Source organism: Quercus suber, unplaced genomic scaffold, assembly GCF_002906115.3.
Source record: "Quercus suber isolate HL8 unplaced genomic scaffold, Cork oak 2.0 scaffold_277, whole genome shotgun sequence".
Taxonomy (NCBI): Eukaryota; Viridiplantae; Streptophyta; class Magnoliopsida; order Fagales; family Fagaceae; genus Quercus; species Quercus suber.
The window spans coordinates 495,922-518,673 of NW_027069733.1; the positions used below are offsets into that span (position 1 = coordinate 495,922).

Sequence of the window (22,752 nt, forward strand, 5' to 3'; positions counted from 1 at the left end):
GTATTTCTGGCTAAGTAAAGAATTGAACCAGTTAGTTATTCTTTATTATTGGCCAAATAAAGAATAACTAAAAATTCAATAAGCATCGAACAACCATGAAGTTCTCGAAATAGTTGGTATGATGAGAGGTCTGGAATTTTTAAAGAGCTATAGGTCATTGAACAAAACAAGAAAACTAGGGCAAAAAACAAATTGTTAGAGAGTGGAAAACACACATTTGGGATCAAAGTGGAAACTTCTGCTTTGTTTGTCAGCTGGCTGTGAAGAACAACTTTAAAAGTAGTAATAGAATAGCTGGTTGAGTCTTGAGTTGCTGTCATCTATCGTACTATCCAAATCACAATTCTAAAGTGCACAATGAAAACTTAAGAAGTTTGGACACAGACACTAAAATGAAAACTGTGACATGATAATTCTTGAAAAATTATAACACAACATAGTGGGGATATGTGACTATTAATTAACTAATATCTTTAGGTATATTTAATTTATTTGTAGGCATATTTTATGTTTTCAAAATAAACAACTATCAAATTATATCTAATATCAAAGGAATATATTTTAGATAAAAAAATATTTTTATCTCCAACACAATGAGGAGAAAAATTCAACCTGCTGTTGAAATTGTCCACGCTATCTTGCAGGATGTGAGATATACACTGATTTTGTGAAGAAATATAATGAATTCTATTCAAAATAGGGTCTTGAACATTCGTTTTATTGAATTTGATAGCTGTTGGGATTTTTGGTTTGATGTAGGTTTGCAGCTCTGCTGCTTGTTTGTATTATCTGTGTTATCATTCTGTTTGGTGAATAAAATTGCTCATTCATTAAAATAAATTTTAAAAAATTATGCTGCCGCCAAATGGGCTTAATGTTTCTATTTAGCCAGAAAAGGAAAAAAAAAAAAAATTCTTCATTGTTTCTGGGGTTTCACACTTTAACAAATGCTTGGACGAGGAATGAGATCATCTGCAATGTTGATACTTGTGTTTAGAGTTAACTAGTGATTTCCGTTTGGTAATGTTGTTCGAGTAATGTTGTTTGTATTTTTTGGAAATAAGTGTAGATGAAAAAGTGTGTGAAAATATGTTTAATGTTGTTTAAACACTAAAAACTGTTGTTTAAAATATACTATCAAACAGCCCTGAATTCCTCTTTTAAGTGTTGAATTTGGTTCACTTGAGGCATAGCGACAGCTACTCCAAGCTGGAAATATAAAGAGTTGAACTACATGAATTTTTGGGACAATTTTGAATTTGAGGTTAAGTATAATTTTTTTTTCAAAATTTACAATGCCACCATAATATATATATATATATATATATAAAACTTAAAAAAATTAAAATCTTAGGGGTCATGGCACCCTTGAACTACCCGTAGTTCTATTCCCTAATTAGCTAAATAAAAAAAATGAATGGTATTTATTATACACACCTTATTCCACACAACCTTGATAGTTTTAGTGCAAAATGTGTGTATGCAGTTGTGTGTGTAATGGGGTTTATAGAGTCTGGTACCTTTGCAGCTAAGTGGATTTGGAAGGCAGACCTGCTACCAAAAATTAGAACTTTTCTATGGATGTGTCTTCACAATAGCATTGGTGTCAAAGTTTGTTTGGAAAGGAGGGGTGTGGTCCATGCAATGTTTGCCCCATCTGTTGTAATGGTTCTGAAACCATTCTACATGCCCTTTGAGATTGCAATCCTTTGAAGCAAGTGTGGAATCAGCTGGGGGTCTCATCCTCCAATCATGAATTTTGGCATTCCAACTTGCTGGAGTGGCTGTCAACCAATGCTAGATCCAATGGTAAGTGTCTTAATATTACCCCTCCATGGAAGGTTGTTTTTTCCTTTGCTTTATGGAGCATTTGGAAGAGTAGGAACAATATTGTTTTTAACAGAAGGAGCAGAAACCCGAAGCTGGCAGCAGAGATTATTAATCAAGCAGTTGAATATTATCACTATGTGACAGCTCCTAGAGTGCAAAACCGTAGAGTGAACAAAAGGATCCGTTGGGAGAGGCCTTTGCAAGGATGGAAGAAGCTAAACACGGATGGTTCAGCCTTGGGAGAGCACGGGTTGGCTGGCTGTGGTGGGGTGATCAGAGATGAAGGTGGTCATTGGGTTGCTGGCTTTAGCAAGCGGATTGGGTACACCAGTTGTTTTGCAGCAGAGCTGTGGGGGCTTAGAGAAGGCCTCCTGCTGTGTTACAACCTCAATATTCAGCTTCTTGAAATAGAAGTGGATGCCAAATCTATTGTAGATGTGTTAGGAAACTTGTCTTATGTTAATAACATCATTTCTCCCATTTTGGATGACTGCAGGCAGTTGATAACTCAGTTTCAGCAAGTCCGAATTATGCATTGTTTCAGGCAAGCAAATCGGTGTGCTGATGGTTTGGTTAGGATGAGTTTTAGAATTGATGATTTTAAGGTTTATGATAGTCCGCCTGTGGACGTTCTTGATGTTTTTGAGAGTGACCTCATTGGGATGTACCTTAACAAGATATGTCCTGAACCTTGTGTTTTTCCTTAGTTGGTTTTAATGATATCGTCCTTCACCAAAAAAAAAAAAAAAAGTAGTGTGTAATAGTCATTTCTCATAAACAATTATGTCATGAAGTCTATCATGCATTTGATGTAAAAGTTATTTTATGTGTCCTCTTACACACTAATAAAGGAAAATAAATGAATAAATAGAAATTCGTAGAAATACGGTTCAATGTATTTTGAACCCCAACTAGCCTAATCAAATGAAACCAAATCATTAATCCAATGTAGAACAAATAATTTATTGATGGCAATATCAGCTTTTGCCAAGTACACACGTAATTCTATATATATGAATACATAAAAGCACGCACACATTGATATTGGAATTTGGAAGTCTAAAATCATGTGATGTCCAAAACTTGCACCACAACATGAGTCTGTAAGTGGAAGTACAGCTGTAATATCAAAGGCCCGGATCTCCTACAAGGCTACAAGGTCAAAAAAATAGCCATTAGTTTGCAAAATTAAAATTAATCCATAAGAAATAGTTAGAAACATATAACAAATCCAAAAAAAATTTCACAAACCTTTAGTGAAATTGTGATAGCCTCTAGTTGTGAAACATCTTCTTCAATCTTGTAGTATGCACTACTATTGTCACATACAACCAATCCTTCAGGTTGATCATCAATAGGAAATATGCATGTCTCCAAGAACGATTTAACATCAAAGTGCCACAAACTCCCCAAAATCCAACAATGAATCCAAGCCCTGTACCAATATAAAGACATTTCCAGAATTCATCTCCATCTTCTTGATAGTTTTTTCGGTGATTAGTGCTGGATGTTACATCTTGTGGACACTTTTCTATAAGTGGAGGTCCACAAAGTCCAAGATTGCCAATAAATCTGTCAGAAACGAAGGACTGGATTTGAGTGCTTGTTGGAATTCTTCCTGACAATTCATTGTAGGACAAGTCTAGGAAGCTCAAGAAATGTAAAGCAACCATGCTAGCAGGTAATGAACCAAATAACCGATTTCTTGACAAATCCAAAGATTCCAATTGCTCCAATTGACCAATGTTTTGTGGAATCATTCCAGTCAACATGTTTCCTGATAGATTTAATGTTTTTAATTCTATGAGGCAGCATATCTCATCTGGAATTTTTCCGGTCAATTTGCTGTTTGCAAGATCAATGCTCCTCATTTCTCCAAAATTCTTTCCGTATTCATACACATTCCCTTTCCAACCAACAATTACATTGACAGTACCAATGATGTCGTAACTCCCAGAACCATTCATGCGACCTTCTGGACCAAAATTTTTATATACAGTGCCGTTCCAAAAGAAGTTGTCGCTCATGGTAAAATCTGAAACTTTGTGTGCCATGGCAGTCAAATTATTGAGGCACTGGGGAATGGTTCCAGAAATATTATTTTGAGACAAGTCTAAATGTTTAATATGGACTAGCAAACAAATTTGAAATTGCATACTTCCATGAAATTTATTGGATCTGAGGCTAAGAATGATCAGTGATGACATTTTTTCCCCTATCCAAGTTGGTATCTTCCCAGATAATTTATTATTTCCCAAGCACAAAAATCTTAACATAGTGCAATTTTGCAAGGACCAAGGCAATTCTCCTGACAAGCTATTATTGCTTAAGTCTAATGCTATAAGTTGTGTTAAAGAACCCATAGAGTGTGGAATTTTCCCAGACAACTTATTGTGAGCCAAATTCAGAACTTCTAGTTTTGGCCAATGCATGAAACAATCAGGGATCTCTTCGGATAGATGGTTGCTTGAGAGGTCAAGGAATCTTAAATTACCACCAGAAACCGAGCATACAAAGGAATTTAACCTTGAAAACATATTTTTGGAGAGATTTATTGAGGTCAAATTCGGAGGAAACACTGGTAATGGGCCTTCAAATCTGTTTGAACTGAAATCTATTGTGTGAAGGTTTGAAACTTTAGTGGATATATTTGGCAACCTTCCCTTGATTTGGTTATGAGACAAATTTAAATAGCGTAACTCACTAGGCATGTCCCAGAACGAAGTGGGGATGGTATTTGAAATTCCAGTACTGGAGATATCGAGGAATTGAAGGTTTCTTTGAGTTTTTATCCAATTTGGGAAATCAGGACCCAACTTGCAAGATCTTACATATAGATAGTACAACTGGAAAGGGGGAACCCAATCAAAGCTGAAATTTAAAGTTAGAGGATTATGAGATAAGTCTAAATAGGACAATTGGGGGAAATTTGATAGTTGGGCTTCGGAGATAATGCCTTCCAACATATTGGAGCCTACAATCAAAGCCTCTAGCCTATGTAGGCTTTCAATACTTTTGGCCAAATTCCCATATAATTTATTGTTAGCAAGAGTTAACCATGCTAATGATGGTAATATTGCAAAATTAGGCACTGACCCCTCGATTTGATTGCTATCTAAATATAAGTCCTCTAATGAATCTTTTAGGCATCCCTTCAAGTTTTTGAAGAACTCAAGAACCTGTCCATTTAGATAGTTCTCAAACAAACCCAAAATTGTTAAAGTACATATATCCTCAAACGATTTTGGAATACCGCCTTCAAGTTGATTATCATCGAGGAAGAGGTACCGAAGAGAATTCATGTCGCCAAAAGCATTCGGAATTGAGCCATTTAATTTATTAGAAGAGAGATAAACATAAGCAAGCTTGGTACTAGAGTTGAACAGCCAGGGGAATATCGAGGAACTCATGCGAGGGTTGCCGGAGAGACGAAGGTCGGTAAGAGATTTAGAGGAATTAATATGCAAAAGAGAAAGAGGGAGTGATAAGAGGAAGATCACAATCAATCAACCACAACTCTGATAGCTTTGGTAGACAAGCAACAACTTTTAGCCAATTATTGGCTACACTGAGATTCACAGAATTTAGGCCGAGGTGTTCTATTGAAACAAGAGGAGAAAGCCAGTCAAGATTTTCAGCAATTTTCAAATAATTCTCACTGAGGTCAAGAAATTGCAAACGGGAAAGGTTACCAAGCTGAGATGGAATTTGGCCTCTGAGATTAGCGTCACAAAGATCTAGGTGCTTTAAGTTACTGAGTAAAGTGATAAACTTTGGGAATTGGCTTTGATTAAAATCATTGCAACTCAGGTCCAAATAACTCAAATGATGCAACTCAATTAGTGAAGGACTGATCTTACCTCGCAAAGTTGGCTTCTCACAAGCCTGAAGGTCAAGTTGGAGTATATGGCCTGTTTGGTTGCTGCACTGAACTCCTTCCCAGTTGCAGCAATTTTTCTTTGCATATTCAGTCCCCCATGAAGAGAGCCTATTTTTGTCATCAATAAGACCTTTTTTGAACTCAAGGAGTGCTTGTCTCTCCCTCTCTATGCACCACATATTACCGTCTCCAACCCCTGAAATGACTCCAAGATTTGGTTTCAAGTGCAGTAAGAGCGTAAAAATTGCATAGAGAAGTTTCAGGGACCTTCCACCCATCATCAACGTCATGGCCAATGATACAAATAATTATAAGTAAAGATCAAGATGCACCGCTAAAGCAATCAGTATTTCAAGTTTGAGTTTGTTTTTTTGTGCTCTCACCATCCCTTAGCATCAGCTATTTATAAACATAATTGCATGCACGGAAAAAAGACTCATACCCAAATCTACTGGAAATTAGTGTATACTCTGAAAGTATCATAATTGCGTATTTTTCCTTTTCACATAAATTATGGGTCTTATTATAAACTTAATTAGTAAGATCCACCGTGATGTGAGAAGGAAGAATATGCATTTATAATATTTGTGAGTATTCTATAATTACCCCCAACCCACTTCCAGCCGTTTGCCAATTGTGCAAAACATCAATTGCTAATGTAAAAACATGACCGGTTTCTTCACCAATTTTAAACTAGGGGATTCGCTTGTTTTCCAAATTCCCTAAACTAGGGATATTGGCCAGGATGTTTCAAACTATGCCCAAATTAGGGGAATTGGCTCAGAGGTTCTCAAAGCATATGTCCATATTAGGGGCATTGTCCAAATGATAGTGTCTCCATTTACATTGATTATAAAAAAAAATTCACCAAACAAGCTAGGGGTATTCTCCCAAATGATCGTCTTTGATTTACATTGTTCCTAAAAATCACTACCCTAACAAAGAAATTGCAATAAAAGAAAAAGATGTTATTGTTCCTGCCCATGGAAATGGGAAACGATTATTTTTATCTCCTCTACCATTTTGCTTCTTGATCAACCCAGATATCTCTGTATAATGTTTATCAACACCCCATCCCCGCCAAACATAAAAGAATAATTTCAGAATGACTTCACAATCTTTGTAATCTACACACATTTAGCTTTTAAACAATCAATCATCTCTATTCTCAAAATTAATCCTTCCACAGGTTCAAGCAAAATTTCTACAAATAACACATTTGTATTGAAGTACAACCAAAATCCAATGACGGGCTGCTTAGGCCTATCGCTGAAACTTGTTCACAACAATGAAACAGCCATAAGTTAAAACAGAATACTTCATCCCACCTTTGTACAATCAACAAGAAATCACAGACCCATGATCCTGGCAATTTGATTGCTAGGCATCATGCAAATATGGTGACTTCTCCCCATAGCTCCTCAAACAGACACACTGGTTGTTTTGGCTGGAGTCTTAACTGGAGGCTCTTCCTTGAAGCCTAACATCTTATTTAATGCCCCAATATAGGCCTTGACACTAGAAACAACGATATCCATTCCTGCACCAATTCCACTGGCACAAAAACAAGGCAGATTTTATGTTCTATGAATCTGGACTTCAAAGAATCAAATATGCCAACTATAATTTTATGTGTAAAATGCATGCAAAGGGAACATGACACGCTGATAATGCGGCCAAAAGAAGATTAATGACACTGATATTATTAGAATTAAGAAAAGACAAACTTGCTAATGCGTAAAAAAGGATCAGTATTTTTCTATTTTTCAGTTTTAGGAACTAACCAATGATAAAGATAAAGACAGGATAAATTTTATTTATTAAAAACTTCTTTTTATGAATATTAAACACTTTTTCTATTTACCAAAATATAAAAATAAAAACACTTTTTCTACCACCTCAAGGTGCTGCTTATTTACACGAATAAAAAATTCACGTGGATGACATTGACCAATGGGAGACCAAGCTCAAAAATTAAAAAGCGAAGAAAAGAAAAGCAAAGAGAGGAGAGGACCATGTCATATATATACATATAAAATAAAAGCACCGTAAATGGTAAGCAAAGCAGCAGTGCAACTGCAGCACCTTGTGGTGGCTGAAAAAGTGTTTAATATAATTATATTTATGAAAAAAAAAAAGTGTTATATATAACATTTTGAGTTAGTTTTTGTTTTTGGACAACAGCTTTCTTTTTTCTTTTTGGATTAAAATATTGAATTGGTGATGTAAAATAGAAAATACAAACTTTCCTTGAGAAGTAGTAGAAATCATTGGAAATAGAGATGAAATTACATGAAAATTGGTGCGAAAAGGAAAATGATGCTGGAAGTAATGTTGTTTGTATTTTTTTAAAATAAGTGTGGATGAAAAGTGTGTAAAAATACATATAACGTTGTTTAAAAATTAAAAACATTTTGCTAAAATGCTCTACCAAACGGATTGTCTTTGGCCATGACCGAAATCACTTTTCATGCAAATTCGTTCCTTTAGTTCTTGTCATATACATTTTTGCTGTTTTTAGTAATTGTTATTTTATATATAATTTTTTATTAAAAAAAAAGCCAGAATAAAATTTCGTCAATTTTGAGACATCTCCTAAAAATATTAGGATTTAATTTTGCAATAATCTCAATTATATATATATTTTTAGTAATATTTCCTATTTACTATTTTGTCACCTAATTTTGTAATTACTGTGAATTTGAGTTTTTAGGGTGGCCCTGAATTTTCTTTTACGACTTAAATGCTTGTAGATTCCAAGACAATTCATTTTTTCAAATTAACAAAAAATACAGACTTTGCCTCTTATTTTCTGGTAGTTTACCAACTTTATTACATTGTGAATTTAAGGAATTCATCAAGGATTCAAGGTTATCTTCTTGAAGTAAATATGTTTTGTTTCTTGTAGCTCCACACTGTATCAATTGGACAAGAGCTCTAACGCATTAGATTGGATATCTTTTAACATAATGGATTTTACATTTGAACTAAATCTAAACTTTATAAAATTTTATTCTAGTACCTATCCTTTGAATTTAGGAGATGGTAAGCAATATATTTCTAAGTTGTGTTTGGTTACTTGAATTTGGATTTGAATTTTAAAATTGTGGATTTGAAATGCTTTAATTCCAAATCTATAAATGTTGAAATATATTTTATAAATTTCTAAATTGTATGAGTTTATAATTATTTCAAATTCAAGGATTTTAAGGTTTAAAATTCTTGGTAAATTTATCAAATTTAAATCTTTAACCCTTTTTAAACTATCCAAACAAGGTATATATTTGGATTTTAATCACTAAAATCCAAATCCTGCCATCCAAACATACCACTAAAAAATTCAAACTATGAGTCTATTTGGATAGAACTTATTTTGCTGAAACTGAAAACTGAAAACAGTATAAAAAAGTGAAAACTATTGTAGCACGATTTTGTTTTTGTTTTTGTTTTTGTTTTTTTTTTAATTTTTTATTTATTTCACTCCTTCCCCAGTAGCCTTTTTTTTTTCTTTACTCCTTTCCAAGTAAACATCGATCTCTCTCTCTCTTCGATATGCACGAGGTGGAGCTTCCTCTCTCTTTCTCCCATGGAGTTTGGTCTTATGAAGAACTAATGTTTTAGTTTCTTTTCTTGATTTGGGAACTCGGTGGTGGTGGTGGATGGATTGATCGGCGGCGGGTTTGATGGGTTGATCGGAACTCGGTGGTGGTGGATGGGTTCATTGGCGGTGGGTTTGCTGGGTTTGATCGGTTTCGTTTACTGGGTAGATCCGTTTGATCGGTTGCGTTTGCTAGGTTTGATCGTTTGATTGGTTGCTAGGTTTGATGGGTTTGATTTTTTTTTTTTTTTCACATGGGTTTGATTCATATGGTTTTGGTTTCACTGTTTTGATCACTTGTTGGTTGATGGGTTTGCTGGGTTTTAAGAACATGAATAGTCATGTTCTGGGTTTGATCGGTGAAGAACACGAAGAACGGTGAAGAACACGAAGAACAGTACATGCACATGCCCAGCTTTTATTAAAACGATGCATTCAAGCTGATTTCATCCTACGTTTCAGCTGGGAAGAGTTGCGCATTTATTTTTACGCAGTGTAGCATGGGTCCCATGAAGTGTAAAACGCAAATGCAGAAACGCTCAGCTAAGCGCTGGATTCAAACAGATACTATTTATAGCCCTCTATTTTATCTGGGGTCTTGAAACACTCTATCCTCTTATTGGTAAAAAATTGTGATGGAGTCTTTGAACTTGAGGGAGTTATTGTGTACTTTCGGTATATTGGGGCCGTTTGATAATATTGTTCTAGTAATATTGTTTGTATTTTTTAGAAATACATGTTAGTAAAAAATATATAAAATATGTATAATATTGTTTAAAAATTAAAAAAATATTGCTTAAATTACCATAGCAAATGCCCTTATTATTATTATTATTATTATTATTATTTTTTGGGGATTTCATTTGCTTTGATGATTATGTTAAGAAATCACATTTAAGACTGTCAATGATTTTGAGTGTCAAGTGTGAACTCAAGGATCGGCGTCAGAATTCATTGTAAGAACTAGTTTCAACTTTCATAAATATGCACAGCTAGAGAAGTTAATGGACTGATTTTTATGGTCACTATTTTGACTCGGCTTACAATGCCTTCACGTGACATTGCGGTTGAAAAGTAGAGAAATGTTAACTAGTGTCCTGATTAATAATTTATTTAAAAAATTTTTTTATGAGAAATAAAAAAAGGTAATTAATATTTTTATAGTTTTTTTTATTTTTCATAAAAGTGGTATTAAATTTTTTTTAAAATAGATTATTAATGAGTGTTTTTAGTGCACTCGTTAGCATGAACCTAAAAAATATGTAAAAATAGAAGGCTCGATTGGCAACGTTATTTTAGTAATATTGTTTATATTTTTTAAAAATATATGTAAATAAAAAAAATAACAATACGTATAATAATATTTAAAAATTAAAAAATATTATTTAAACGACCGTGTCAAACTGTCTTTTTTTTTTTAATTTTCCTTTAATTTCCGGGATCTCAATTGCTTTGATGATTACGTTAAGAAGAAGAAAGCTGATCACATTGAAGACTGGCAATGGTTTTGAGTTTCAGGTGTGAACTCAAGGATTGGCGTCAGAATTCCTTGTAAGAACTAGTTTCAACTTTCATAAATATGCACAGCTAGAGAAGTTAATGGACCTGCCACCCATGTGATTTTTATGGCCACTACTTTGACTCGGTTTACAACGCCTTCACGAGACTTTGCAGTTAAAAAATAATTATTGGGCAGAAGCAAAACTTGTGTTTTTGCAGTTAAGAACTTGCAAGAAAAGAAAAGTAAATTTTAATAAATTAATTTGTGTAATTTTTTTATTTATATTTTGAAAGTTTGGAATTGTGTGTGTTAAAAACACAAGAGCAATTTAGACCCTCCAATTAAAATTACGGCTTATTTAATTTTACACTAACTTAATACTAAGTGCGGAACAGTGTAAACACAAGCGTATATGCAAGACAACTACTCTAATCCATAGTTAAGGCAACACAGCAGTAAAAATGAAATAAACAAGAGTAGGGAAGAAGGATGCAAACACAGAAAATACCGAGACGTGTTTTCGAAGAGGAAACTGAAGAACTCGGCGAAAAATCTCTCCGCCGCCCTCCAAGCGGAAATCGATCCATTAGACAATCAGTTGGGATACATGGGTTAGCAAGACACCCTCCAAGCCTAATCTACCCGATGTACCTAAGCCCTCTAAGCTTCTACTCCAACAAGGCTTCTCGGAACCGTGTCTTGTCCTAGTTCTCCGGATCCCGCAACAAGCTTCATGTTGCATCTGCCATCCTTGGCTTCTTCCAATGCTTCCCAGCAACTGCAAAACACTCTCTACACTCTGAATAGGTGTGGATTGTGTTTGGGTACAAATCTCCTCTCAAGCTATGATAATGGGAGAGGGATGGAGAAGAGACTACTATAATTTCTCACTAAGGAGGAGTAGCTCTCTCTAAAAAGATGGGTGTGTGTGTTTTAGAAAACCTCTCTAGGGTTTTTCTCTCTGAATAGCCTCTCTCACATTTGTGGGTAATGAGGGTATATATAGTATGGGTGAAGAGTAAGAAAGTCACTCATTAAAATCCTTCAGGCAGAACGTTTCGCGACTATCTCGCGGGAAGGCCTTACTCGCGAGACACTCGAGAAAACGACAGCCTGACATGACTCTTCAGCTTCTAGTCATGTGCTTCTCACATGACTCTTTCGCGGCTTAGCTTCTAGCGACACACCCGCGAGATCCACTGATCTTCAATAAAGCTTGAGTCTTCATCAACTTGATACTAAACCCAATACAATTAAATCCCACAAAATACAAGGAAATGAAATAAAGTAATTACAACACATTTTGTCATGGAATAAAGCCAATATAAAATATAATTGTAAATCACAACTTTACAATCTCCCCCTTTGGCTATTCCGTGACAAAACACCCTATAACAGACTCTAGACTTAAACATGAGTTTGGGAACAATGGCAAAACTCACTCACACCTAAATCTAGAAGCTGTGATAAACTTGGAACATGTATACCTGTAACCTGAAACACTTGCACAAAACACATTAAACCCTCAAGGTAAATCAGGTGATAAAAAGACAAGTATAATGCAACAAGTAAAATGCGATCAAGCAAAATGGAATAAAAACAATAAACCATGGCAAGATCAAACAAGCAATCACTAAACAAAAGCGATCACTATGCTCATTCACGCAAGGAATGAACATCTGGACATGCAAGATGATAAACTCATTCGAAGAGTATCATTTGCAAATCCAACACTCAACCAATGCGAAATACACGAAGTATTTGTATCTAGGAACAATCCTACTAGGGCACAAGAGTGATGTACTAAAGAAAAATGTATGACATTAATCATCAAGTACACAAGCATAAAGGCTGCATAAACAAAGTACTACATATGTATGGCACAGACCATAAAAGTCTACAAAACATGCAATGAAACAAACCCTTAAAGCTTAAAAAAGCAACATGGGTACATGGGTGTTCCAACACATAAACAAGATGCAAAGTATAGATACTAAAAGTAACACAAAGCATCATAAAGCAACGAGAAAACAAGTATAAAGTAAATCAAGGTTTTCTAAAAAATAATGTCTTCTCCCCCTTGGTATATGCATCTCCCCTATGGCTTTCTCCCCCTACGAATGTGCACAAGGTAGAATTTCTCCCCCTAAGAGTGTGCACATGAGTCATATAGAAATGACAATACTCTCCCATTTTTTGTCACGAATAGACAAACAAATCAAGAGGAATGAGGGAAAGAAAAGAAGATAAGAACAAGGGTAAAAGATGATGCATGGAGGTGCATGATGAATGAGAAAATGAAACTCAAACATAAGACAAAAACATTTTAAAACAATGCTACAAAGCATAAAGAACATGACATGCTAAGGATGATAGAACATGATGTAAACCTAGACATGACATGGATACAAGAATATGTTATATGTGCTAAAAGGTCTAAAAGAACTTAACTAGCATGAGTTAAAGCAAAAACATGTCAAGTGTTAGAGTGTGTGCAGCAAGGCGCAATTACTGTGCATCTAGTGTGCATGTGAGATGCATGACCAATGCATGAGCAAGGCACTCAAGGGGCAAAGTGTACAAAACACACTACCAAAGATAAAAACATGATAAACATGAATAATTATGGTGATTCCCAAAATTTGGTACTCATCGGAGACCAAAACAACGAAAAAATACCATATGGGCATTTTATCAAACACTTAGAGTGCACACACTACTCATGTATGATGAACAATGCAAGAACATATGAAAATCTTGTCCAAATACATGTTATTTTTGCCACAAGGGGCCAACATCCGAAGCAAATTATCATTTAAAATAAAGCCCAATAAAAAATATTGACAAAAATTAAGTTTTCCAACTCCCATTTGAGAAAATCTCAACTATGAACATAAAACCCCAAAAAACGTAATCTAAGGATCAAAATCAATGAAATGAGTTAAAGATTACCTTAGAGATGTTTGTGGAATGACAAACACTTGAATTTAGTTGGGTTTTGATGTAGAAACATTAAAACAGGGGTTTGGGAGAAGATGAGAGGCGTTTAAAACAAATGACCCACGAAATGCCCTTTAAAAAGCTGATCTGGAAATTTTCGCAGGTATCTTGCTACTTAGAATCCCGCGAAAATTTCGCTGGTATCTCGCAGGTAAGCCTTACTCGTGAAACAGTCGCGAAACTCTTTGTCCAAAGCTGAAAAACTTGCGAATTGGACCCTTTCACTCGTGACTGAACTTAAACATGAAATAAGTCACGAAAACACCCAGAAAACATGTTTTTCACTCAAAAACACTTTAACAACTTTGAAAAACATAAGTGATACAAATCAATTCCAAAGGCAAACAAAAAGAACAAAAATCTTTTTGGTTTGATCCACATATGGTTGAGTACACATACATCACATTTGAACATATACAATCACACAAATGAAATAGACATTCATTGAACAAAAACTTGTGTGTTGTGTGTGAGGATCAAGTGTGGAATAGTCCTTAGACTAGAGTGAAGCTTCAATGATCAATTCAATCAAGTCATACACAACTAGCACTAAGACAAGTGGACTATCTTAATTACAGAAATGAGCATATATGACCTCCCACAAGAGAATGATTACAAAACTTAGAAGCTTTTCACTTGGCTTTTGCATAAATCATGACATCCTTTTTGGATAATACATCTCATTTTCGAGATTGGTGCTTGAAATTTTTAATATTTCAACATTTAGACTTAGCCTTTGGCTTTTTGAGTACTGTACAAATTACATTAAAAGAGTCGCTTTCCCTTTTTTCTAGTCAAATACTAGTATTTGCTACAGGCTTTTGCAGCTCAATATCTCTTTTCATTTGGAGATTTACATTTGGTGAGCTATTTTTGCAAAAACATAAAAATAAAGTGGGAAGAGATATAGACACAAGTCTATGCAAGTATCAAGACCATCAAGACTATTGACCAATCATTCATGACAAGCTTGAAGATCAATTTACAACAATCACACATAGTTTTCAAGATTTTTTCCACACAGAAATAGGTGCATACAGAACAAACTAAGCTCGTAAATGTAGTACGCCATTAGTACGAAGGTATTAGGCCAAACTCACATGAGATATGTGTTCAAACATATACGATCAAACTTTTTGAATTTTACACTTTTTATGAGGTTTTGGATTTTTTACTCACACAAAACAAAGACAAAAAATTAAGATCAAAACAAAAGCAATGCACACAAATAAATGCAAAATGCACAAATGCATGAAGATATGACATTCAATGCATGAAAGGTCCTACAAAGATCGAAAAAATTAGATCAAGGAACAAAGGAGCAAAAGCTCAACCAAAGGAACCCTTCCTCATCCAAATGGAACAATTGTTTGGAATGAGTGTCTTATGAGAAGCGAGACTAGGGTTGGAAGAATGAGAACCGGAGATGCATATAGTTAAGGAGTTAAGAGCATTAAACACTTTCTTTAACAACATGCTATTTTCAATCAAATCTGGTTTAGCATGCAAAGCACAACTTCCAAGAAGCTCAAGTTTTTCTTTTCTTTTGATTTTTTTAAAAGCTTGAAACTTAGAGCAATGAGGTCTAAGATGACCAAAGGCACCACAATGGTGACAAACAATGTGTTTAGGTTCATTAGGCTTTTTGGGAATGGATCTAGCAACATGGTTTTGTTCTTTCTTCAACTTATGACATTGAGGTCTTATATGACCAATCACACCACAATGGTGACAAGTTGGAACCAATTTAGATCCATCCAAAACCTTAGGTTGAGACCTAAACAGGGGTTGTGGCTTAAGAGCCTTTCTCTCCACTTTTTGATTTCTTTTGTGTGGAGGAATGTACACCGATTTGTCCTTTGAGGCAGAACACACATTAGGCACAAAATCGGGTACCACAATACGATTGCAACATATATTTTCATCCTTTTTAACAATAGGTTCAGCAATCAAACAATTGGCATGCATCTTAAGAGATTCATTTTCATATTTAAGATCATCAACAAGTTTGTTAGACAAAACAAGTTTAGCCTCCAAGTCCATATTCAAACATTCAAACTCTTTCAGTTTTTCAAGAGAATTTTTAGCAAATTTCTTATATTTTTCAACCAATTTGATGGATTCATTGAGCTTAGCAATCAAATCATTCTTTTCACAAAATAACTTACTTAAACCTTTTTGAAACTTCTTAGCATTTTTCTTTAAGAGTTTGGTGTTAGGAATATGAACAACACCCAAAGATTCATGTAACATAGCATCACAATCATGAGGATTATCACTCATAGAGGCATTTTCACAAACACGTGGCATGTTACATTTATCACCAACCAAATCATATAAAGAGGCATATAAAGCACAATCCATGGCAAATAAACACAAGGGGTCAAGGATCACACTAAGGTATTTAAACTACAGCAAGTGTACCCGCTCTGATACCAATTGAAAGCTTGGAATTGTATTGAAAACACAAGAGCAATTTAGACCCCCAATTAAAATTACGGCTTGGTTGATTTTACACTAACTTAATACTAAGTGCGGAATAGTGTAAACACAAGCGTATATGCAAGACAACTACTCTAATCCATAGTTAAGGCAACACAGCAGTAAAAATGAAATAAACAAGAGTAGGGAAGAAGGATACAAACACAGAAAACACCGAGACGTGTTTTCGAAGAGGAAACTGAAGAACTCGGCGAAAAACCTCTCCGCCGCCCTTCAAGCGGAAATCGATCCACTAGACAATTAATTGGGATACATGGGTTAGCAAGAAACCCTCCAAGCCTAATCTACCTGATGTACCTAAGCCCTCCAAGCTCCTACTCCAACAAGGCTTCTCGGAACCGTGTCTTGTCCTAGTTCTCCGGATCCCGCAACAAGCTTCATGTTGCATCTGCCATCCTTGACTTCTTCCAATGCTTTCCAGCAACTCCAAAACACTCTCTACACTCTGAATAGGTGTGGGTTGTGTTTGGGTACAAATCTCCTCTCAAGCTATGATAATGGGAGAGGGATGGAGAAGAGACTACTATGATTTCTCACTAAGGAGGAGTAGCTCTCTCTAAAAAGATGGGTATGTGTGTTTTAGAAAACATCTCTAGGGTTTTTCTCTCTAAATAGCCTCTTTCACATTTGTGGGTAATGAGGGTATATAAAGTATGAGTGAAGGGTAAGAAAGTCACACATTAAAATCCTTTAGGCAGAATGTTTCGCGACTATCTCGCGGGAAGGCCTTACCTGGGAGACACTCGTTAAAACGACATCCTGGCATGACTCTTCAGCTTCCAGTCATATGCTTCTCACATGACTCTTTCGCGGCTTAGCTTCCATTGACACACCCGCGAGATCCACTGATCTTCAATAAAGCTTGAGTCTTTACCAACTTGATACTAAACCCAATACAGTTAAATCCCACAAAATACAAGGAAATGAAATAAAGTAATTACAACATATTTTGTCATGGAATAAAGCCAATATAAAATATAATTGTAAATCACAACTTTACATATTTTTTAATTATTTATATACTGATATGGCATTTTCAAATATTTACTAAATTTCTTTTCATTAATAAGTTAATTATAAAGACTTAGATTGATAGCAAATTTATTGCAAGTTAAAAATAACAATAATTAAATTGACTATTAGCAAAATAGAGTTTGGTTTATTTTTGATACTTTTTTAATTGAACATTTAAAAAAAGAAAATACAAAATAGTAAGTAGGAGTAGATTTTAATTTTAATTTTTTATTTAGTTAATAAGTGATGCTGCAATTTTTCATTAAACAATAAGAAAACTATAATTAAAAAAATACTGAAATAAACCAAATTTACCAAAATGAATGAAGTAAATTAATTGACTTTAAAATGTAAGAACCTAAACGTATCTTGTGATTGGTCATCACTTTGGTCAAATATATTAATAAGCTAATTGTAAAGACTTAGATGGATAGTAAATTGATTACAAGTTAAAAATAATAATAATTAAATGGTTTATTAGTAAAATAGAGTTTGGTTTATTTTTAGTACTATTATAATTAAATATTTTTTTATTTTAAATATAAAATAGTAAATAACAATAGATTTTAATCTCTATATTTTATTTAATTAATGAGTAATGTAACTGTGGGGCCTGTTATTTAAAAAGATATAGGAATCCTTAGAAGTGGGCTCAGGGCCCAATGGCCCAATCCGAGGACGCTTAGTTATCCGAGGATAGTGTAAAAAAATTATTGAGGGGATAATATAGGAGAAAGGGATGGATATCGTGTATAGGGGCATGACGCACGTCTGAGGACACCAAAGTCCGAGGTGAATGTAACTTTCATTTTATTCAAGAGACTCTGCAAAGTTGTATCTGAACTGGAAATTGAATATAAACCTAAGGAGAAGTCGGGGAAGGTAGCAAATATCTTCCAAAGCTATCACCTCCCCATTAAATGCTTTCCAGCTAACCCTCTGACCGCATTAATGTGGAGGTGATACCTGAACAGTAACTAAGCAGCTTTATGGCCACTGAGCAAAGGTTCCGGTAGGTGCTGGATGGGACAGAAAGGAGTTCCCAAAATAAGAACTACACGTGTACGATGGAAATGGAGGAAAGAACGCAGTATATAACATGGAAATAGATGACATTAAGGGGACTCGAAAAATGAGGAGGAAAAAGGAGGGAGAAAGGAAGAACAGATATTCCATGCATAAGAGAGGCTCACTAAAACCTAGCCGAGGAGAATTTTTCTCATACAATCAGCCTGACATATCCCTTATTACTCAGCGAATATAACCTTTCCTGTCGAACAGTACTAGTTCTTGTACCCATGCTCTAAAAATTTATTGTTTGGGCTTGTTGGGCTGAAAACCCATGCATACTCTGGGTCCAATCCAAGTTGAGTCCCCACAATTGGCGCCGTCTGTGGGAAGAACTTGATCTGTTGAGAAGGAAAGGCAAGTGTGATACTCGCGATGGAAGAAGGAGCACCGCAGCAACCATTGACGGGCCCGCAACAGGTGGATGCTAATCAGCACCAGGCAGAGTCTAGGGGCTCTCAGCACAGTAATCCATTGGTAGCCCACGAACACAGGGGGGATCATGAGGGAAGTACACGAACAACCCATACAGATAGAAGCCGCTTTCGGGGGAAAGGCCATGTTTCCCCTGTAAAGAGTGAAGGAAATATGCAGCGTAAGATTAACAAGTTGAAGAGGGAATTGCGACATGTGCAACGAAGGCGTAAGGCTCATAACTCTGGGCATTCCTCTGAGGAGTTGGATGACACCAGTTATAGGCGAAGGTCGAGAACTCCACCTAGCGAATCTTTTTCGTGTGAGGAGGAGTACCACCATGGGCGAAGGAATAAGAGTCCGACTCGCCAAGGTTAGGGGAATGACACCTTGAACAAAGCTTTGAGTCAGGTCTCTAAGTCGCCCTTCACGCGACGTATTGAGGACGCTAGTCTTCCTCGGCGATTCCACCAGCCTGTGTTCACCATTTATAATGGTCGAACAGACCCAGTAGAACATGTTAGCCACTACAGCTAGAGAATGGCTATTCATGCCAGGGATGAGGCCTTAATGTGCAAGGTTTTCCCGTCTAGCCTGGGCCCAGTGGCAATGAGATGGTTTAATGGCCTGAGAACTAATACTATTGACTCTTTTGAGAAGCTCACCCAGGCTTTTGGTGCTCGTTTTATTACATGTAGGAGGGTTGTTCAACCCTTGGGATTGCTACTATCCATGTCTATGCAGGAGGGGGAAACCCTGAAGGCCTACTCGGAAAGATATTGGGAAATGTTCAACGAGGTAGATGGAGCCCACGATGACGTGGCTATGAACACTTTTAAGGAAGGTTTTCCAACCGAGCACGGTCTGAGGAAGTCTCTGACTGGCAAGCCTGTTACTAGTGTGCGTCAGCTTATGGGTCGGATAGACAAATATAGAAGAGTAGAGGGGGATCAGATGTAGAGCAGAGGAAAGTCTAAGGCAGTAACTCAGGAGAGGAGGAATTTCAGGTCGGACCGGTATAATAACAACCGACCTCGGAGGGACTTTGGGGGGCAGTCAGGACCTGCCAACTCCCAGGTGGTTAGTGCCGTGTTCCGAGAACCAGTGCAGCGAGTTCTGGAGAAGATAAAGGACGAGCCATTCTTTAGGTGGCCCAATAGGATGGCGGGGGATCCTGCGAAGCATAATCGGAACCTTTATTGCCAATACCATCAAGACCATGGACATATCACCGAAGATTGTAAAAATCTGTGGGACCACTTAGAACAGTTGGTGCAAGAGGGGAAGTTGACCCAACTTCTGCATCACTCCGGCGGCCGAGGAGGCCACGTAGGCTCGGCGTTTCAGGGGGATGCTTCGAGGGGACCCCCTTTGGGCACGATAAACGTTATATTTGCTGCCCCGGGGAGAACTGGGTCTTACCCTTCCAGAGTAATGTCTGTGTCTCAGTGCTCGGAGGAGGGCTCTAGTTCGAGGCCGAAGAGAGCCAGACCGGGCATCTCGCTGGTGTTAGGCTTCTCAGAAAAGGATAAGAGAGGAATCATACAACCGCATGATGATGCTTTGGTGGTTACGATTAGGATCGGAGGGTATGACGTGAGAAGAGTGATAGTTGATGATGGAAGTGTCGCCGAGGTGATGTACCCTGATTTATTCAGGGGGCTGAATTTGAAACCTGAAGATCTGACAACATATAGTTCCTCGTTGGTGGGCTTCGAGGGCAAATCGGTCACTCTGTTGGGGATGGTTAGATTACCTGTATGGAGGTGGATTTTATTGTGGTGGATGCTTTTTCTCCGTATACGGCTATTTTGGGTAGACCTTGGTTGCATGCTTTGGGGGCTGTTTCTTCCACTCTTTATCAGAAAGTGAAGTATCCCTCGGGAGGCGAGGTTTCAGAAATTTTGGGAAATCAGACCATGGCTAGGCAGTGCATGATAATGGCCATTCAACATCGGCTAGAGACAAGTACTTCGGCCGCAGTCGAGGGTGATTTATAGCAATCAAGGATTTAGGGAGCCTAGTTCGGCGCTTTTGCAGAGGAAATGAGGTGTGAAGATTTGGAAAGGGTGAGCGTTGGTGATGATCCAGAGAAGTACTTTCAGGTTGGGGCTCAGTTGCCTTTGTCAGAGAAAGAGCAGTTGGTTGAGGTTCTTAGGAGAAACGTTGATGTGTTTGCATGGAGTGCCTATGAAGCCCCGGGAGTGGATCTGGAGTTCATTTGTCATCATTTGAACGTCAATCTCTCGTTTATTCCAAAGAAACAACCACCTCAGCGTCCGTCCTGGGTACACGTCGAGGCTATTAAAGACGAGGTGACCAAGTTAAAGCAGGCTGGGGCTATCAAGGAGGTATTTTACCCTTAGTGGTTGGCCAATACAATCGTAGTGAAAAAGAAAAATGGAAAATGGCGTGTGTGTGTTGATTTTACGGACCTCAACAGGGCGTGCCCAAAGGACCCTTTTCCTATGCCCCGTATAGATCAGTTGGTGGATGTAACAGTGGGCCATCCTCGGATGAGTTTCCTAGATGCCTTTCAAGGCTACCATCAGATCCTACTGGCATTGGGCGACCAGGAGAAGACCGCTTTTCTCACTCCCACTGGAAATTATCACTGCAAGGAAATGTCCTTTGGTCTGAAGAACGCGGGGTCTACCTACTAGAGAATGATGACGAAAATGTTTGAGCCGCAGTTGGGCAGAAAAATTGAGATTTATATTGATGATATGGTTGTAAAGAGTAAGGTAGTGGCCGAGCACGTGACGGACCTTAACCATACTTTTGAGATTTTAAGAAGGCATAAATTGAGGCTGAACGCATCCAAATGCTCATTTGGAGTAAGTTCAGGTAAGTTCCTGGGTTACATGGTGACTCATCGGGGAATTGAGGTCAACCCTGATCAAATTAGAGCCATAGCTAACTTGCAACCACCTCGGAATCCCAAGGAGGTCCAGAGGCTGACCGGGATGACCGCCGCATTGAATAGATTCATATCTAGGTCGGCGGATAGGTGCAGGCCTTTTTTCTTGCTGCTCCACAAGTGGAAAGGATATGAATGGACTGAGGAGTGTGCCTTAGCATTTCAGCAGCTGAAGGAGTATCTATCTCGGCCACCCATCATGTCTAGCCCCGAAGTAGACGAGGTTCTTTTTTCCTACCTAGCGATCACCACTTATGCGATTAGTTTTGTTCTGATACGAGTGGACAATGGAGTACAGCGGCCAGTCTACTATGTGAGTAAGTCTCTTCACGAGGCTGAAATACGCTACCTGCCATTGGAAAAGGCCATTTTAGCAGTGGTGCACGCTACCAGAAAACTTCCCCATTATTTTCAGGCACATACAGTGGTTGTCCTGACTCAATATCCGATCAAAGTAGTACTTCGAAGTGCAGACTATATTGGTAGGGTTGCCAAGTGGGGCACAATTTTAGGGGCTTTTGATGTCAAGTATATGCCCCGTACTTCCGTGAAGGGTCAAGTGGTCACTGATCTAGTGGCCGAGTTTACTGAAGGTCCTAAAGAAATAGAGACAAGCCCAGGTGACATGGATGAAAAATCAGTTGGCCTCATCTCTGCGCAACCTATTTCATCCTGGACGGTGTATGCGGATGGGGCATCAAATCAGCGGGGGTCTGAAGTGGGACTTGTACTGATATCTCCTGAGGAAATCATCATTGAGAAGTCTCTAAGGCTGGGATTCTCAATTACTAATAATGAGGCGGAATATGAAGCTTTACTAATGGGGATGGCAATGGTCAATAAGCTAGGCGGAAAAACTGTGGAAATCTTCTCGGACTCGGGGCTTGTCGTGGGCCAGGTCAGAGGGGAACTGGAGACTCGAGATACAAGAATGCAGGAATACTTGAGCCAGGTTAGGCGTATGCAAGCCAATTTTGAATTCTTTAAAATAACCCATGTCCCTAGGAGTGGAAATGCCCATGCAG

At 37.3% G+C, this 22,752-nt stretch overlaps 2 protein-coding genes across 3 annotated transcripts; one reads left to right on the forward strand and one right to left on the reverse strand.

The window, feature by feature from the left end:
* Positions 1-2,806: 2,806 nt before the first annotated feature.
* LOC112010791 (receptor-like protein EIX2) lies at positions 2,807-6,079 on the reverse strand. 2 transcript variants are annotated; one of them, XM_024043159.2, is made up of 3 exons: positions 5,691-6,079; positions 3,082-3,865; positions 2,807-2,982 (listed from the first exon to the last, which is right to left on the reverse strand). In XM_024043159.2, the coding sequence occupies exons 1-2, from the start codon at positions 5,998-6,000 to the stop codon at positions 3,105-3,107; spliced, it is 1,071 nt and encodes a 356-aa protein (XP_023898927.2). In that variant the 5' UTR covers positions 6,001-6,079; the 3' UTR covers positions 2,807-2,982; positions 3,082-3,104. The 2 variants fall into 2 exon arrangements, with proteins under 2 accessions (XP_023898927.2, XP_065637839.1); XM_065781767.1 differs by having other exon boundaries at positions 3,082-5,807.
* A 13,889-nt stretch (positions 6,080-19,968) lies between these two features.
* Positions 19,969-20,807, forward strand: LOC136070998 (uncharacterized). Its single transcript, XM_065781736.1, has 2 exons — positions 19,969-20,553; positions 20,673-20,807. Exons 1-2 carry the CDS (start codon positions 19,969-19,971, stop codon positions 20,805-20,807), a joined length of 720 nt encoding a protein of 239 aa, XP_065637808.1.
* The last annotated feature ends 1,945 nt before the right edge of the window (positions 20,808-22,752 follow it).